This window comes from Lepisma saccharinum, chromosome 2, assembly GCF_977018435.1.
Source record: "Lepisma saccharinum chromosome 2, izLepSacc3.1, whole genome shotgun sequence".
NCBI classification, from domain to species: domain Eukaryota; kingdom Metazoa; phylum Arthropoda; class Insecta; order Zygentoma; family Lepismatidae; genus Lepisma; species Lepisma saccharinum.
In genome coordinates this window covers 37,171,135-37,192,067 of record NC_139230.1, presented here as the reverse complement: position 1 = coordinate 37,192,067, position 20,933 = coordinate 37,171,135, and the positions used below count along the sequence as shown (strand labels likewise).

Here is a 20,933-nt window from a genome sequence, read left to right as displayed (position 1 = left end):
AAAAAAAAAATTAAAAAAAAATCATCATACGTTACCAGGGATCCGAACCCAAGGCCACTGGCATCGATGAGCGATACACTAACTACTGCACTATGCAGGCCGGCTGAGGACACCTTGGCCAATGTGTGAGAATAGAAAAATCTAAAACTAATTTATCTAATTGGCCGTAATGGGAAGCAGTGAAGACTTGCTACTCATTACAGAAGTAACCATTACTTAGTTCAGCAATTGTGAATATACGTGTATGATGTACTACTTTTTAAAAGACAAGTAAGTCAGTTACTTATTACTAAAACGTACAACAAATTAACAACTACTTAGCGTTTTTTTAATGATTTGTTTGGTTTCAAATTTAGATTCTGATTTAACATTGTCAGACAATTTAGCAACTACTCGCTCCCTGCGTTAAGTATGTAAAGAGAATTACCAACAACCGAACCTAAGAAAACGAATTCCACTTACCCACAAGGTGAAATATCAACCTATTAGCTGGTTGTAAAGACAGAGCATAATCGTATAACGGTCAGTAAGTTTGTATACATGATGTAAATTTAATAGTAATTTCTTGATACCTTGTAAAATCATAGATTTACATCTCATTGACCCGAGAACTTCTTTTTTGTTCGTTTTGTTACGAAACTCACCGGCAAGGGATGAGTTGGTAATGGATTACAAACCATTTCCTGACCCATATTTGCCCGGTTGGGCATGCAAGCGCTAATGGACTTTCTTGCTTACCTCGCTTCTATCTGGACTTTCTATATACTGTGGTGCCCAGAGCCATTGAAACTTACGAAATGTTCTTGTTCTTATCGCCCTTGAAACTTTGAAGAGCCCAGGTGAAGTCTCTTAACAGCATGACGCCACACCATATAATATTTATTTCTTTATTTGTTCTGTATTTTTTTTTATTTTGCGTCTCCTATCTTCCACTTTTGGCTAATCGTAATGTCGAAGATGATGAAGGGATAGTCACGCCAGACCCTTGGAACTGGATACCTTTGTGTTCTTTCTATTTTGCGTAGCTTTTCTATATTTTGGGTTAATCGCAACGTTGAGAATAACTAACTAACTAACTCTCTAGCCTTCTTAAACCCGAGTGTTCATGGCTGCAGCAACACAGGCCTTCCATCTGTCCCTATCCTGAGCAAGATCTATATACTCTTTCCCATCCTAACGTTGAGGATGAAAGATAAAATAGGTGATGGGACGAACATAATGATTAGAGCCCGGAAGTTTGGCAAAATGCCTCTTTTTATTTACTGCATATATTGATAAAATTTTTCCGGATATACGTTTTTTATGTTGTTTCGAATGTTTTAGAAGCCTTTTCATTTTGCCTATTTTGCCTATTTGGGACCCCACTGCCTATTTTTAATTATAATGCCTTTTTCTGCCTTTTTCAATGAAATTTGACCATTTTTTAAAAAAAAATGTTGGCATTTATTTTTCTTCCGTTTATTATGTGAATAATTTTCACCTTATTTAAGTAATATTGAACTCACGCATGTTTCAACATTGCTGAGGGAGAAAAGTGTGAGAAAAAGTATTTCATGCTGAGTTAGGATATTGCCTTTCGGTTAATATTTCCTTGTGCATGATTGACTGCTGAAGTGGAGAGGTTGATTTCGAACACAAAGAAGATATTTCTGAAATCTCCCTCTCGAACCCGAAAATTTCAGGAAGTTGTGCCTGAGCTTAGTTTTCCTCCGCAACCAGTCTTGACAAGATGGGGAACCTGGATATCAGCAGCTATATATTATGCTAACAACCTTGAAAAAATCAGTGAGGTGATCGATGCTCATCCAGAAAATGAAGCGGCTTCAATTCGTGAAGTGAAAAACTCCTGTGCTATTCAGAACTGAAGAATGAACTGTCGTTTATTTTTGCACATTATGGTGCATTGCCAGAGACAATTACAAAGCTAGAAAAATGAGGTGAGACTCTTGTAGCATCCATGAAAATCTTCGAGGAATCTATGCAGCAGGTGATGGAAGTGCCAGGAGAAAAGGGGTCAGCTGTTGCGGAAAAGTGCAAACGGGTAGTGAGTGCAAATCAGGACTTGAAACAATTGAAAACAATTTGTGATATTCTAAAAAGATGAAAATGCTGTTACCAAAATGAGTCCAGCTACATTAGCTTGTTCTATGTACGCTCCAATAACTTCTGTCGAAGTAGAAAGATCATTTCTATTATGAAAAACATTCTCTCTGACAAGACGACTATCAATGAATGTTGAGAACTTAAAAAAAACACCTTGTAGTTATGTGCAATCAAGACGGAGAAAATTGAAATGCTCTTCCCAATGTAGATTTTAACATGTTGCCAGAAATTATATATAAAAGTAAGCGACTTCCAAATGTGCCATTTTTTCGGGTTTTGCCTTTTTTTCATTTTTAGTGCCTATTTTCCACATTATAAATGCCTTTTTGCCTGCCTATTTTAACGAAAATAAATGCCTGAACTTCCGGGCTCTAATAATGATACACACATGCCTCAGCCAGGGTTCGAACCTTGGACCCTGCCTTCGTAGCACGTTTGTCAGACCACTCTGGCACGGAAGTCTTGCACCTTCAATAGTGAGATCGTGCGTCCATCACTGAACGAGCTGGGCCACCGAGGTGGCTGTTCGAATTGCCTCGTTCGAAATGGAAATTGAGCTTGCAAATAAATAAATGCATGTCTTCGGCCTAGTGGTCTGCGAATTGGTGTCAATATTATATTTTGTATGCCTTAGAAATAACATGTCTATTTCATACAGTGCTATAATATAATTTCAGTAGCTGTGACAGACAAAACTGTAAAATACTCGCCTGGTTCACCCGTCCGTGAAATTTTCGTAAATAATAATAATAAAGGTAAAAGCAAATCTATCCCCTGTGCATTGCACCATGCCATGAAGACACATGTATGGAGGTAAAGGCCCACACATTCTCGATCTCTGTCATACTGGAGGTGATACTACGCCCTGGCAAAAGTTTATAATGATAATAATAATAAAATTAGTTACTCTTTCCTATTGGACAAAATATACCATGGTATGTATATTTATAGCTCTGTAAAAAATGATACAATCGTAAAAAAAAGTGTCACAGTAAAAGAAGAAAATAACCCCAAAATTCTCTTAGCACAGAGAAGAAACTGCACACAACTTCATAAATCAGCTTGTCTCGACTTTTCTATGTGCAAAATTTTAGTGGAGAATACAAGCAATGCGAAAATTATGCCGCTTTTTGTCCGCCTTCCAAGAGCATATACTTCAACTTTCGCAGGCTCTCAAAAATGAAAGAAATGAAGAATTAGCTGGGACAGGCGGCCTGGAATGAAGTCAAGAATCAGTGGATCTTTCCTTATTGAAGCGTCAGCAAGGGTCAGAACGATAGTTAATGCACGTAGGAGAAAAGCCCATTAATACACGTTAGTTCAGAAGTGAGAGAATACTGCTTGTCTGACACACTAATTTTTCAGAGGCAACCTTTCTCTTTTTTGGTACTAGCGGGGCAATACAAAGCTGATATGTATGAAAACGTATCATGTATTGAGAACTAAAATTACTACAATGCAAATAAATATATAATTTTGTGCATAGAAGGAGAAGTTGTATAAATACTATATTACTTTAAATAGCGTACTAATATGAGAAAGTAGTTATTTTCAAAGAAATTATCTTCTGGTTGATAGTATTGATTTATGTACAGAGAATCATACATTGAACACTTGGTGAATACCAATGAATAACAACGTACAAGACAACTACACTGACGATTCTTCCTAAGATATATATATCATTAGCAATCCATATTTTATTATGTCAACAAGTACAGAAGAAAGGGGGTTTCAACACGAATTATCATACAAGACGGTGAATAAATGTTGAAGGCGAATCCTACTAATATGTTTATAACTTCAGTATTACCTTTACGTATAATATTGATGTGTAAACTACATTGAAAAATGTTTATTTTTAAAAAAGTTTTAGTGATTATTCATTTCTTAAGTGTCGCATTATTTAAAGGTAGTAAAGATGGTGAATGTACCTGTGTTTGTGTGTATTGGATTCGTCACTTTTGTAATATAATCAGGTGCTATTTGAAGAGAGATGAGGGGAAATTAATTTGATTCTTTAGGGGTGGGGGCTATATGTAAAATTTGTATAATATCCAGATGTTTTTAGAGTAGTTACTGGAATCACTCCACTCTCACCCACTGATTTTTTTTTTTAAATACCGCATAATATAACTCTGTGGTAATAAAATGTGGATCAAATATTGCATCTAAATAGTTTATACTCCAAATAGCGATCTGGCAAAGGCATTTAATTGAGTGTACTAATTCTATGATCCTTTCATTTCTTTTATCTCAACATGATTTACGAGTAGCGGTTTTTTGTTGGTGTTTAACGAAATTAGGCAACTGATCTGGTCCCAGAAGAGATGGTAATTGCTGATAGCTACGTTATGAATTCTTAATGATAGTGTAGCATCTGTTATCTTATTTAGATCTCGCATATGATAAATCAGATATTATGTGAATGGGTTGACGTACAGAGGAAAGAACGTTACCGCATTTATAGCTCATACTAAAGGATACGTTAGCGTCAGATATGCTCATTACTCATTGATTTTTTTTTCCATCATATATAAGAGAGAACCTCGGTAGTTCAGTAGATAGAGCGTCTCGTTACCTCACGGGCAACCCGGGTACGATTACCTAAGTGTGTGTATTCCATTTCCGCTTGATACCATTTCACACAATGGCTTCCCGGCAAAAGTTCACGTGATTTAGACCTTGCCACCATTTTAGGCAAAACGGAAATTCCCGTTTCGTCTAAATTTTTTTCGCCTAACCTCAGCTGAAAAGGAAGTATGTATTTAGATAGAGGGAAATTTGTATTTGATGTCTCTGTTCTAACACATGTTAGTAACTGAATCTAGTAAGAACTTTCAATGTGTAACTCCATCAACAAATTTCAGAACTTCGTTGTCGAGTTGTTTACTCGTTGATTTTTACTGACAACAAAGCGAATCGTAACATTGTACCGTTGACATAAATTGGGAGATTTCTTTTATTGTAGCACACACAACATCCCACGTTATTAAAGCTTTGTATGGAGGTTATCCACTGAAAGAGTCTTCACGGAGACGCCGCAGTTTTAGCAAAGTTACTTCCAATTCATAATTCAGCATCTTTCAATGTTTTGGAAACGTACCGTTCTATACTCTATCCTGGGAATCTCTGAAGCGAGCGAATGAAAACAAGTGTCTGTGCAAGTAATGACTCTCGAGGGCTCGACCATTGAACAAGTGTGAGGGAACAGGATTGAGGGGGGAGGGACTGCAGTTCCCAGCCTTTGCATCCGCGTGTACTTCTTCGCTCCGCACAGGCATAACGACTTTTCTCCAGAGATTCCCGGGATAGAGTATAGAATCCGAGAAATAAGTCTGTGGAAAAAGTTCTAACGTGACAGAGGGGACAGATACGTTTCCATGCGGATTTGAGTTTGCATTTTTGTTTTACGTCGCTGTTCTGACGCTTGTAGCTAATCGCGACAACGAGGATTAGTGAGATTAGATTCAATTAGGGGAGGGACACCTTTCGCGCAGTCTCGAATGCCCTTTTTATGTTACAGCTGTATAGTTGTATATGACTGTCCCTTCATCAATTTCATCTTATAATCACTCATGCTCATCGTCGCGGTTGTCCAAAAGTGGCTGCAAAGCGACGTATATCAAAAATTCAAATGTGTATTGGAGAATATTTTATTGTCAAAATATCAAGCTGAAGTGAAGAAAGGTAAAAGCGTATAAAACATGCTTACATGAAAAGAAAAAAATACCATAATATCTTAGTTTGAGTTCCAACCGGCATGCACCGGTTTATTCTATTCGTGGAAATGTAGCAAATCTTGTGTGCAGTACGATGGCACATTAAATATGCAATAAAGAGGCATTTAAGACTGCCTTTATTTGTAGCTTGAGTTTCTTATATCCTTTCTGATAGTGCCTTTCTGTTAAGTGTCTACAGTAGTGACCTGCCCGGCCGCCATTATGTTTCCACCAAAAAGGTGGTGGAAGAATGAATGTTAAGTAAACAACGAAGCAACGGAAAATTGTAAAATGCGTGTACGTATTTTTGGCTAGAGTGAGATAGCATCACTATGGTGCTTAACTTAATATTGCATATTGAATGTTTAGCTTCATCACAACTGCACTTCTAAAGGAATCAGGAATTGGTGACGGTCAAACTGAATAAAATTTAAGTTACATGTAATTTAAGAGTGAAGTGTCTCTTAAGGTTCTCGGCGGAGGGTCAAAATCGTTAGCTACGACACTGACTCTACACTTGTTAATACTAAACTTATGAAATTAAAGAAGAAAAACTTGTTTGGTAATTAAATGAATGCAGTTACTTCTATAAATTTGGAAATAATTATAATACTAATGCATCCGTAATACTTCGTAATCATTGCAAACAACTGTTGTTAAGTTCGTGCCACTTCCTCCTTCGGAGTTCCTGATATTTTGTGGACCACAGTCCCGGCAACGCTTGGAAGAAAGGCTAGCGACCTTCTTTCCTCGTCCACGTAGTCATTGTGCGTTCAGTCACACGCAGATGCGTGATTCATGAAGAATGCAACTTAGTCTTTACCTGTCGTGTGTCCTACGTGCCACGATGCCATAATAATCCTTGCAGATGCAAACGTGCTTTTCAATGCTCTCTCAACATTCACACCGTGGATTAATATGATGCATCAGACAACGGCTCTTAAATTTCTTTGCATTCAAAACCTGGTTGTGATAGTTTTCCAATATTGTATTCAGCGATATAATTTGATCATTCATTAGCATGTTCAAATTTGAAATTGCAGTTGGTGAAATTAGTAGTGGAGAGGCGGATAGTTCTGAACGGAGGGTAATCCCGTACGTACGGTGATCTGCGTAATTCCCACTAGGTAAGAATACTTTATTACCCCGTTTGTTTTTGTTTTATTTTATTTTGTTCTTTTGGTTCCAGGTTCTAATCCATACCTTGGTATGGTTGTTCTTTGTGTTCATATCATCGCCGTCGCGACTGGCCAAAAGTGGCAGAAAAGCGACGTAAAGTAACCAAATCAATCAATCAAAATGCAGTTTTTTCCCGCTATCAGGTTCTCCGCAGTATGCAATATGACATGTGATAGCGGGAGTGCATTTCTCGTTTGTGTCGAAGAGTTTCCGCCACACAGATAAGTACGGACATTTCACAGTTCATTTGGTAGGTGTCGAATGGAACACCTTGTATAAGGCAGTACATTGTTCTATAACATACCGTATTTTGAAAACCATAGAGATATCAATGTCGCATCTATAGGTGATAAAAGTAAAACGTGCGTCGTACAGGCGGACAGTTAGAAAGAGAGCAGCCCCTGACTTAATTTACGAAATAAGATGATCGCAGTGATTAGAAGAGATGATGTTTTCTGTAGTAGCCCGGTGTTTGTTCCAATTGGTAATACAATAATCAAGTATTGCAGAAACGTTCATGTTCTGGTTGAATAATTTTGTGAAGCATATACAGCCTATATCCCAAAAGTCTGTGCAGGTGATTAAATCCTCACATAAACCACAATGACTTTGCTTCCGTTTGCCACACTTACATGATCAGCACTTCACCACATACGACTCAAGAGATCCCCCAGCCTTTGGATAGGTCTTTCATAAAACTCTTCAAATAGTTCACAAGAAGAATCTTGTGGCAACGGAGGTTAGGTCATACCCCCCCCCCCCTCCTTTTAAATTCTTACACAACCTGCAACGGGATTGCATTACTGTTCGAAACCTTCCAAAAACTTGTTTTTATCATCGTATTTTCATAGAATGAGCATTACTTTTTTAAATTCCAATTCATGGGCTCATTGGGTCCGAAATGTTATCAAATTTTCCATAAAGTATTGATCAATGTACTGAAGATGTACGTTACTGCACATACAGTGCTGATCAAATCACAATTACACCATTGTTCAGGCTGAAATTCATGCAACTACTTGATGTATTGGATAACTGATCTGGTGTTGTAATTGAGTAAAATCGGTCCAGGCGTTTCAAGATGGTGGACGTTTGAAATTCTGTAGATATTTTTAAATCCCTAAGTCTCATTTTTGGATATAAACAAATGCAGTTCAATCTGTTTTAGAACCTTTCACTCAAACTACAGTTTATCTTAAAACATTTTGTGATATGTTGCATGGTTTAGGAAGAACGGGGTGGATTGGGGCATATCACATCACTTTTATGATAGCTGAAGAAAATTTAGGATTTTAAGCTGATTAGATACGCCCAGAGATTACGGTCGTATTACATTTTAGTGGAATTGGTTAAAGCGCTTCAAGATGGTGAACTTACCTACAAAATCTACAAAATTTTGGAAAATACACTTGGTGCGGTGGCTGCAGAGTAGAGTACCTTTTTGCTTGGTTATTTGACTTCATATATGTATATATAATGTGGTGTGTGTGTGTAGTCATCAACTCCAGATCAGCAAGGTCATTGACAACACGGTAAAAAATTTCGTTCCACTCAACAAATTACGAGCGCCACGGCAGATGAATCTGCAGTTCAACTACTCGACAATTAAATGTAAGTGAAATGTCACTGAAATGTAATTACTCATTTGCTGTTGTTAACGCACACAGGAAGAGTTTGCTGTAATATTACACGATAGGTGTTGACTTGGATAACTAACTGAAATCTACTTGTCTACGTTGCCAAACAGGAAATATTGGTACTATACAGCTATTTACTTTTTCACTTTCGTCTGGAGACTGCGAATTCTTGTAACAAGAGAAGACGATGAAACCTTACGGAGGCGTCCACTTTCCAATCACAAGTGTCTCGAACGAACATGCATAATGAGCATTTGTTAGCATCTTCTGAGCTGAAGTGCTTCCTCAGCACAAAACCATCCTTCGTACCTTGGCTCTCATGAGAGATTGGCAAGTCATCATACAAACATATTGCATGCAGTACTCCTTAACCTTATTGTTTAAGAAGTTCTTGCAAATATGCATAAGAAAAAGCATGGAGGAAATAATTTATGCGTGATGTTGTTTCTCAAATTTGCTGAGAAATGGAATAACAATTCCCCTGTCCGAAGAGGAGGATTTTCATCTGTTGGCGCATATACACTGCATATTATACTACTTTCAGGTTGGCGGGGGGGAAGGGGAGGGGGAGGCTGCTGCTGCTGCTCAGGAGGTCTCAAAATACAAGTTAATTGTTTATTGCCAGTTTAGATTACCCCGGTGCTTAAGACTAAGAAACTAGACCACTTATAGGGCCGTTTCTAGTTAGTGATTATTTCATTGGTTTGCGTGTGTGTGTTTTACTGAAGGCGAATCACTACCTGGGACAACATACTCAATTGATTGTTTCATTATTTTACCCCGCTTGTCAGCCTCTTTTCTCTAATCACGACGATGGGAAGGAATGTTGATGTGATAAAATTGATGAAAAAGAAAATGACATGTAATGACCTTGTGCAAGTTTGCTTAGTAAGTAGTCGGATAGAGGCTCACAAGCACTACAGTTTTGAACAGTGTTCACTTTTAGAAGTAACCACTAACTTCTCGTTGATCTGTCCACATTGCGCACATTTGACTTGCAGGGAGATAACTGTAGAATAAATTTCATCTAAATATATAAATTATTTCTCATTTTTAAGTATCATAATTATCATTAGAGTTAACAACTATCGAATTGATAGTGACGGGCAAACCGAGATCATAACCCATAAGATAGCATCATACCCAGGTATATATAGTACGACACTGATGTGTTTGACTGAGAACCTAAAATCTTTTGAATTCATCTGAACATTTTTGGATATAGGTTCTAGGCACATTATTCGCTCAAGATCTGCAGCCTACTCGAGCTGGCCTTGGTATGGGCCTTTACAAACTGTGAGAGTTTTGAAAATTATGTTTAAAAAATGTAATGGGAATGCCCTGTAACCAACATTTTATGGTAATTTCAACATTCTGAAGCGCAGAAAATATTTTTTCACACAGAATAACTACGAGGCGCATCCAGAAAGTAAGTTACCCTATTTTTTCCCCGTGAAAGTAAACATAATGAGCCGTGTAAATTGCACATGCGTATCAATCATATGCCAGGCGGACAGATCCCGCCCGGCGCCAGTAGCGAGGCAGCAGTGGTCCGAAGTGGAAGCTCGTATTCCTTCTCCCGCCGCATGGCAGTATCGAGGCAGCAGTGGTCCGAAATGGAAGCTCGTATTCCTTCTCCCGCCGCATGCGAGGTTCGGTCGGTGATAAAGTTCCTGAATGCACAAAGCATTGCGCCAATTGACATTCATCGTCAGCTCTGTCAGGTCTATGGGCCGAACATTATGAGTAAGCAGATGGTGCGTCGCTGGTGTCGGCAGTTTTCGGAAGGTCGTCAAAGTGTCCGTGATGAAGAGCGCAGTGGGCGTCCGTCCCTCATCACTGATGATCTGGTTGAGCTGGTGCGGCAGCGCATCGTAGAGAACCGTCGCTTCACGATTACGGAGTTGAGTAGCCTTTTCCCGCAGATATCGCGATCCGTGTTGCATGAGATTGTCACGCAGCGCCTGCTGTTCAAAAAATTGTGTGCCAGGTGGGTGCCGAAAAACCTGACACCGAAAACAAAATGAAACGTTCAGGATCAGCACTGACATTCCTGCAACGGTACCATGATGACGGCGATGATTTCCTCGACAGGATCGTCACGGGCGATGAGACGTGGATTTCGCACTTCACCCCGGAAACCAAGCAGCAGTCAATGCATTGGCGGCATAGTGGATCTCCGGTCAAGAAGAAATTCAAACAGACGCTGTCGGTACAGAAAATGATGTGCACCGTGTTTTGGGACAGGAAAGGCATTTTGCTCATAGACTTCCTCCCCAGAGGTGAAACGGTGAACGCTGACCATTACTGTGAAACACTAAGGAAATTGCGACGTGCCATTCAAAACAAGAGGCGTGGCATGCTTACAGCAGGTGTTGTGCTCCTCCATGACAATGCTCGTCCACATTCGGCTCGGCGCACAGCAGCTATTTTGACGGTATTTGGCTGGGAGTTGTTTGATCATCCACCTTACAGTCCTGATCTGGCTCCCAGCGATTTTCACGTTTTCTTGCACCTCAAGAAATTCCTGTCCTCCGGTGAGCGTTTTGGCAACGACAAAGAGCTGAAGACGTCTGTCACACGCTGGTTCCATTCACAGGCGGCAGAGTTCTACGACAGTGGGATCCAAAAGTTGATACCACGATACGATCAAGTGTCTCAATTCTGGTGGTTGCTATGTTGAAAAATAGCTGAACCTTTGCTGTACCTGTTGCCAATAAATGGTTTCCTGAAACTGGGTTGTGTTTTTTTTTTTAAAAAAATAGGGAAACTTACTTTCTGGATGCGCCTCGTAATTGTAATAAAACTAGTAATTATGTACGAAATGTCACAGTTCACCTGGTTCCAATTGACGCAATTGGACTCAGCTCAGCGATTACATTCAGGTAATATAGATTTACCGTTGCGGTACGGTACCGTATCATGATTGCTGTAACCATTTGGAACCAAAACTGCAGTTATGCAGAAAGGGTGGAGAGTATATCACACGTTTAATTAGAAACTGAACCAAAACTCAGATTTAAAGGATAAATATGAAATATAAGGTTCTGTGTTTTAAATGTGGATTCGTTCGAAATAAGAGTACGTTCAGGCACGTGAGAAGCATGCATTAAAATTATATTAATGAAATGTAATCTTAATAAGTTCTACGTTGTTTGTTCAATTGAGGGGAAAATTCAAATATTGGTAACATTGTCGAAAGCCTGACACTATTTTTTCCAAGCCCAATAGCGTTTACAAAGATATTGTTACAGACTCTTATTTGCTTGAATTTGCAAGTAGAACAGAGCGACATGTGGCAAAAGTTAGAAGGCAATAATAATTATGCACAGTTAGATACAATAACAAAGTTGTAAATGCACATCTGGAGGAAATTTGAATGCCAGTGTAATAAACTTACAAACGTCGAGTAATGAAATTAATTGAGTAAAAGCGTGAGCAGAAGAAGAACGGGAAGTATCACAGAAAATGTAGAGCGGCACACAGAACAGCGATTATTAATCCATAAATATTCAAAGCATTCAAAGGTACTGGTAATTCAAGCGTAAGTCTATAGACTCTCGAATGTGTGGCTCATCAAGATCCAATGAATTGTTCACTTGCGTCATATAATGCCATACAATACAATTATAACGGTATGTACAAATGATGAAAATTGTTGTTGAAGAATCCATGTTCATCGCCTTAATTGCGTGTGAGGGTGCATACATCGGAAATTGTAAATTAATTACCGGTAACGTTAGGTAATGTACAGTCACGGACACTTCTGGGTTGTAACGACCCCATTGACTTCAATGGGATCATTACAACCCAGAGATGTCCGTAACTGTATCTGCTGAGCGGACTGAATCCACATGATGCGATTGATTGAGATTATTTTACGTTACTTTTCTGCCACTTTCGGCTAATTCCGAAGATGAGGATGAATGATGAAACTGATGAAGGAACACATACAAAGAACACCCATGGCCAGGCCTGGATTCGAACACGAGACCCCTGGCTGGCATCGTAGCGCACTGCGATAACAACTCCTATCGAAGGCCGGCAACGTGATCCGAACCATTGTAATGGGACTTAACCTTTGATTGCAAAACACTTTTTTTTTGCTATGTGGATACAAGGGTATCGTCGACTGGTTCTACAAGCATTAAAGATTAGAGAGAGTAGTGTTTACATTTTACAAATTAAAAACATTCTAGTCTTTAATTTGTTAAATAGTAAATAAAAAAAAATCTGCCACATAACATTGAACAAACTAACATTTACGTGGAAATAGTAATATTTTTAGCAATATTCGAGCCATTTTTACAGAATAAATGTATAGATATTCTTGGGAATGTGTGTGTAGTATTTATACATATATATATATGTGTGTGTATACGCACACTTGCTGCGTGAACTCCAGTAAACTTGAATAGGTGAATTTTATAATACAAAAGTGAAATTTTGTAGCAGATTACAATTACAATATACTGTTACGTTTCGTGATGCTCCAGGTAGAGAACTAACCCAATTTGCTTTGTTTTAAATGAAGAAGTGTTATTTCTTGTGCACATCAGTCGTAATTTACGGTCTCTCAGTGTACCACAGACACCGAAGATCACTGTACCAGCCCGGGAAGAGAACACACGCATGGGACCTAGAACTTACTTTTATGATGCGTGTGAAGAGTTATTTACGCACAACAAAATACACGCACACCCCCTTTGAGAGACGAATAACATTTCTTAACAAGTTTGTCAGATTCTTTGGATGCTGGCTTTATTATGAAACCATGAAATAACAATATGAGTGGTGACAATGCTTTATGTCACTATAAAACGTGACAGTGGAAACTTTCTCCATTTCGTGAACTTATACAAATTGCAGTAATTTCTTTTCTTTCGTAACAATTCCGTCAGCAAAAAACAGTTGAAGCTTCTCCTTCGTGCTGCCAAGGCCATTTCCAGCGATGAAGATAATTCCACGGAAGTCGCAAAAAGGACTGAACCCTACAATTGAAATTGAATTAGTGGGAATACAGTTTTACATAGGATACGAACCACTAAAACTGGCGTCAACTTAATGCTGTTTAATTTATGATTTGTCTCAGATGAGAATTTAACTCAGATCACTTCTATTTCAATCTGCTGAGAGAGCTCCACCCACAATTCGGGTCCTCATACAAAAGAAAATATCTTAAAAAGCATGTGAAATTTGTTTCGACCGCAGTGGTTGATGTTAAGAAAATATCAGATATACATTCCATGTGACATTGGATTTCGTTGGGGGTGTCGTTGATTAAAATCATTTGCAATGGCAGGTGAATTTCTCTCCGCAGATAGCAGTTCGATATCGACATGTTTGTTAAGAGAATTCTGGCACTGTTTTCTCACACCTGGAAAATGAGATATTTGTTCCAATGATGCAGTCATAACGTTTTACTGGTTAAAGATACGTCGAAAAACCTTCATCATTGCATTTCTCGTGAAATTCTAGCCTGATTTGATGTATCACATCACCACCTTCCCATTTTAAAAAAAAATGAGTTGCATTCAATATGGCGGCCACCAATATGGCGGACGTCCGCTTGGAACACACCCTAGGCCTAACTGGTTTCTATCATGACCAACCTAGCCTAACTCCTTTACATTCTATGAGGGGATGTTAAGGGACTTTTTAATCACCCTGTATAATAAATACACCAATATTGGTTGTTGGTTTATTTACCGTCGCTTTTCTTCCTATTTTGACAATCGCGCTAATGAGGATAATTGATTAGATGAAAGTGATGAAAAGCATGCATACATGGACAGGATATAAAACACAAAACCGGAAGAGGATGTGGACCCAGACGCCAGAGCCTCGTTAGCCTGCAAGAAAGCGTTGTGAAGTGTGTACTGCGTGGAAGAGCATTAGAGTACCTTCCGAAAAGATCACCTCTTACATCCTGCATAATATATTTTCAAATATTATTGTGGGGGCGCGTCCCACTCACTCCCCGCTTTCGACGCCCACGTTCAGAACATTATTAATGTGTAAATTAATATTATAGACACCTGTTGTGTAAGTTTTCCTGAACAGGCAGCTAATCAGGACAAGGATGTGAGTCATAGTTTCTATTCAACTTCCACCATTGTTTCAATTTCGGAGCAGCACATTATAGCTGCGTCCTGTGCTAGAAAGCTGGACGATGTGTGGTTAATAAATAGGCGAGGTCCTCATTTGAGAGGCTCTCTTACCTTCGGGATAAACGTGATGGTTACCGCACCTTCACACCCACCCACCACAAGAGCGAACAAGAAGAAAACAACGGGAAATGCTTCGGGCAGTGTCAGCACGCGCGGAAGATTTCATATTTTTTTTCAGGGTTATTTAACGTCGCGTATTCTCCATCTAAGGTTAATCAAGACTTATTTGATTGAAGAATCTACGTTGGAAAACTGATCCGTTCCTTGTGGACTTCACTGAAGGCGTTCTCTGGAGTAAATGAGTGTTTTTCTCTCAAAGCGTAGTGACTTAACACTGTTGATTTGTAATCTACAGATCCCAGATTCGATTCCTGGTGGAGGCACAATGCACAGTGATTTGGATTCCGCTTTATATTGTAGGTCTAATACGGATTAGCCTATCTGAGCATAAAGTGGACTCAGTTCAAACTCTGTCGTACTTTTTGAAGGAAGATTACAAAGAAATAGCAGGGGGCAACAGGTTAGGTATGTTGTCCTAATTGGTCGCCAGGAAAACATGTATGTGTTTCTTTCCATTTTGGTTGTTATATATACATACATTTGTGTCGCTGTAGTCCTGTGTTCGATTCCAAGGGTGGACAAATTCAGGAGGGAATTTTTAAAGCATGATCCCTGCATGGACCGACTCTGGGATTCAACCAGCCTCAAATAAACAGACAACTCTGAGGGGTAAAGGAGGCCCGAGCGTGGTGCTGATCACATCACCTCCACAATGCCAGAGACCGTGTATGTGTGAGGCCCTATTGCTGCAATGTGCAGTGGATAGCTTTGCCTTTTCATGTATACATACATACAGTCACCGACAATAAAAATGGGACACCTAGATCCTGAAATGTTCGCTTCCCTGCATAGCGTTATGTATGTTGCCTAACTCTACGGCGGTGGTAGAAGTTGCCATTGAAAATTTGCTATTAAGATCCACTTATCGCCGTAGAGTTAGGCACCACACATAACGCCATGCAGCGAAGCGAGTATTTCAGGATCTGGTGTCCCATTTTTATTGCCGGTGACTGTACATATCCAAAATAAACTCCGGTCGATCACACAGCTCATATTGGCTTCCAATTAACGATGGAAAATTATCCAAATCCATACGCTTACCAATAGCATGCAGGTCGGCAGGATGTAATTTTCAGTATTGCAGTTCACCTTGAAAATCACAAAAAAATTCTACACAAATTTTACTCGAAATTTCCGATGCTACAGTAAAATGTCAAATGTTTAAGAAAAGTTCTATCATTGGAGAAAATACTTTAAACAGGAAAACTGTATCCGAGATTATTACAGACCAAACGGATCATTATACCTACCACGATGTGAAGATCAAACAAAATATACTGTGTGGGTTGTTCCATCCTTCTTAGAGATACCATCAGCGTTCTTTGAGCACGGCGGCATCAACCAGGCGGAAAATGAGAGTGTAATTAACTTCAATTGTGGCAATAAATAACGGATCTTTATACGTTCCTCAAGCAACGCCACGCTACACAGCTTGAAATTAACGGACGTCCATTTGTTCAACGATCAAGCAGTTGTGAGTTCTCGTAACCGAACTAAATAAAGAGGTTTACGATGATCTCCTTCCTGAAGAAACCTATACCACACTTGAATGGCTTAACATGGCGAGAGTGATGCATGGCACTACACGGATCTAATGCAATTACATTGAAGAAAGATGACAGGCCTCGGGCGCTCTTTTCTCTACGGCATCCTATAGTTTATTTCATTGTGTTTTCGTCAATTCATTTCAAGGAAAAATTGCTACAGCCCCTCCTCTTGACACGTTCCAAATGCCGTACCCGAGCGGACCATGTAATTTCGACTCCGTTCGGGAGGACATGGAGTCAAAAGGTCACGTTTTGTGACCCTGTTCAGTTGGAACCTTCAGCAAACTGTTGCGGCTTTCATGTTTCATTTCGCAACGTAGCAACTGAAAGGCTATACCAATCACCCACTGGAACTTGACAGCCAACTGGATTTTTCTATACTACAGTTCCCAACAATGCAAACTTATACGTCCAATATATACATGATTGAAGTGAGTAAATTGACACCACGTTACAAGAATTTTGCTCAGTGTTTTTTATTTTTTTATACTCCCAAATAGATCAAAGAAACTGGCAAATGGAAGAAAGACCAAGTTAGAAACAAACATTTTCTAGACTTATACCAACGTAAAAAAATAACCTGGTTAATCTGAGGCAAATAGTTTTTGAAAATACATGTTTTCTTAATACATATTGATGGAATTATGTTAAATTAGTTATTGTTTTTAAAATTACTTTAGCCTTAATAGCCCGTCTTGGTTGCAGAGTGCGCTGCAAAGCCAAAGGCCCCAGATTCGAATCATGGTCAAGGCATGCATGTATGATTGTTTCATCATCCATTTCACCTTTTCATCCTCATCGTCGTGATTAATTCAAGACCGACGTAAAATAATCTAAATTGAAAACGCAATCTCTTTAGAGTACAAGAAATAGGAATCTATTGAAGGTGTGAAGGTTCTATTTATAAATGAAATAAGCAATCTGTAATTTTGTATTTGTCTTTGTTATTTTTACGAGCTTTTCTACCTCTCCAGATTAATCTCGACGATAACGATGGATATTAAATTAATGTATATTTCAATTGGTCCACAACCATTCACAAATCATTTTAAGTGTTCACAAAATGACAATTACAAAACTTTCGTGGTGAAGTGGGTAGCGAGGTGTCAAATGAATTTTGGGTTTAAATGCGTTTTATTGTTTATTCCTTAATATTTAATGATGTACTCGCAATTGTTTGATTCTTCTCACTTAATCTCCGACTGGATTTAGAAATTTTGTTTCGTAATATAATCCGACATTGTATATCATTTAGACTACTAAAGGTCATATTGTACAGTTAGCTGGGTTCGTGGTTGCTTACACACGCATTTTGTTGTAGTGAAACGGCGGACCAACTTGGGCCTAGGCGACGAATGTGTATGGCACCAAACTTACCTGAAATAATGAGTTCACAGTCACTTTATAATTTTCCGCCTTGTCAAATCCACAAACCCAACGAGCATTTAAGAAAGCATGAACGTGATGTTTTTCCAAACTTAAAACACGACTTTTTCGACTACCGAATACTTGAACTAGGGTCAAAGATTCTTCAGTTCAAGGTCAACACTTCCTGCTCTGTACCCTGAAAGCCTGTTTTATACACAATATATTAAAAAGAAATTAAAAGACTGCAGTAAAATTTTTCACGCAAAGCTCGACGACTGGGCTACATGAATTCTTGATATTTAAGATGAATCATCTTCTAAGAAAACCTTACCTTAATAAGTAGTTTCGAGCCAACTTCATCACAAACATCACAATTTAAGAATAAAATGACAACAAGAAACTCACTCCTTTATAGTGTTGAGCCTGGCTTCGGCATTCCTCACATACTCGTCCAAAAAGTCCACTAGTTGATTCTCGTACGACACCAAATTCTCTAGCTTAGAGGTTGCGGAGAATAAATCATCTCTAGGCCCAGCACTCTGCATCCATTGGGCTAAAACTAGGTTCACCACTAGAGCTAGACAAGCTAAGGACCACATGGCCGCTTACCTGTAAAATACAAGCAGAACAATTTACAATTCTGTGTACTGATGATCGCTTGAATGTAACACATTCAAATATTTCAAACTTACATGCCTGTTCTCAAAACATATACCGATAGAAAATATCACAGTTATCAATAATCTGCTATACCTTTTTTGAATATTTATTTATTTAACGACATTGGAATGTCAATTGATGAGCACAGGGTAGTAAAAACAACATCAAGTGTGTATGAAAAGTAAATTACTATAACTATTACATAATATCCTTATGAATCCTTATGAACAAAAATACTTGTGAGACTTGGAAGAAAATTTTTCTGGATGTTCAATTTAAAAATCAAGGAACTTTGGATGAGGCTTAATCTAGGCTCTGAGTAAGCGATAAGTTGAGTGCTAAGAGTAACTAAAGAAGACACTTGAAATTAGAGTTTCTGAAGTAGGAGCTCTCTTCTTGCATGAGCAATGGTTGCTTAGAAGTATAATTTCAGATCTGCAAGTGTGAATTTCTCGTCAGTTGCTTGGAATTTAGTGTTTGCACAAGGGTTGGGTTTTTGTAGTTGTCCTGCAGATTGAACTCTGTGACCAACAATGTCTGGGACGAATTTTAGGACAGCCTAGTTATGTTTGAGTGACATGCTATTGATCAAATTGGAGAACAGTATTCAATTTTGGGAGACATGGACACTGGATCTGTACCGTATACCTACATACAGAACAGAAAATGCCGATTTTAGAGAGCTCGTAGCGTTGAAACGAGGCCTTAACGAGCAAAACGTTATCAAGTAAAGGTGTTCATCTCGATATTCTCGAGACGCTGTAAAGGTTTGGTGTTGAACGGTAACACCCTGTATGTATGAATGTATGTGTATACCTCGTACGTATACACCAAAATGAACATTTCCATGCGTTTCTCTCCTCCAGGAAACCGAACACATCAATCTCATCTCAAATTCATATTTCCTGGTTCCGAAGACTTCCTCTTGTGTTTCGACAATATTCAAAAGATCTTCCGCATTAATTGACATTTGTCTGATGGTATACACCCACAACTTTCCTTTCTGGCCCATTCAGCTCTAATGAGTGTGACCTCCACCTGCCAAAATCTCATCGGCGCTGAACGTTAATGCAGAGTTGCTCAACTTGAAATGTGGCGTTTACGGCCTCTAGGGTACATATCATCGGCGGAGAGTTTTCCCTCACCACAAGCATCATCCAATGTCGAACTGAAAGTTGGGTCTTTTCTTCTAATTTTATGTACTGTAGCGTGTTGTATGGTAACTCATCACATGAAAATTACCGTGACAGTGGAGATAAAAAGCTGTGGCCATCGACCAAAATTGTACGCTGATTTATATATGAATCATTGTTCGTGTTGTTTGCTTGTCAGTTATATTGACTTGTCTATTACACTTATCTTTGTATTTTTTAAATATACATATTTAGCGTCGTTTTTCTGCCACTTTTGGCTTATCGCAGCGACGAGGGCGGGACCTGAAGCCCTGGAATTTCGGTGACGAGATCAAAAGTCGACTGCTTAACGCGCTCGGTTACTTATCCTAACTCTATTTCTATGTAGTTCCCATGTAGAAGATAATGAAACAAAAGTCATGGAAACAATTTTGAGCTCCCGCATAGCTGTGTGGTTGGAACACTCTCCTTTGATGCGAAAGTTCCCAGGTGCGATCATCTGTGGGAGCTACAAAATTTCTGTGTTGACCTAGCATCGTGATGACAATATTTGAAGTCAATAGTCTCGTAAGTCAGAAAACAGCGGCGATGGGACTCAATGTGCTGACCACACGTCATTCAATGAAAATCCATTTGGCTAGTCCTGGGCCAGAGTTTAGTATAACAATAATTTAATCTCAAAGGAACGACCGTAATTTTTGTGATTCTATTTTGGCTATTCGATTTCGATTTTCCGTCTCTTTAGGTTAATCGCGAAGAGGATTAAGGAGGATTTGATAAGCTCGTGCGGCATACCCACTCAATGCTCGAACTCAAAAACTTCCCAGATAATGTCAGTCGAAATGAGCCGAACACACTATGAACTCGGCTACCAAGCTAATATTTATTTGTGAACTTCAATAAAGGTAACATACCAGCATTGGCTGAAAATAGCTATAGAGAAACCACGAAAAATGAGAATTGAATACCCGGTGTCCACAATGACGTAATGGATTCACTGTTCCATACATGCCATCTTGATGATGTAGGATGTTATGAACTTTTCACACTGAAGGAAAGTCAACTGAAGGCCTCCATTGCAGTAAAAGCTACAAGCTTGAAACTAGACCAAACGTAGAAACGAGGTTGATAATTCATGAATGAAAAAAAAAGCCTTTTAAGGCTCATCTGCCAGATGTGCGGTTAGAGATTGTTCAGTGACGCCAGGTTGCACATGTGAACCCATATCATATTATCTACGTAGCTATCTCGATTCTCTTTAACTCTTTAGCATCAAGCGTGAAATCTTGTAGGG

The 20,933-nt window shown here is 38.9% G+C and overlaps 1 protein-coding gene across 1 annotated transcript in view; it reads right to left on the bottom strand.

The window, feature by feature from the left end:
- The window catches only part of LOC145984402 (prolyl 4-hydroxylase subunit alpha-2-like), a 92,133-nt gene that overhangs the window by 62,756 nt on the left and 8,444 nt on the right, over positions 1 to 20,933 (bottom strand). Inside the window, exon 2 of the mRNA XM_083118062.1 lies at positions 18,252 to 18,455. Within this exon, the coding sequence (XP_082974188.1) occupies positions 18,252 to 18,445 (194 nt within the window). The 5' untranslated portion in view covers positions 18,446 to 18,455. The remainder of the gene's footprint in view (positions 1 to 18,251; positions 18,456 to 20,933) is intronic.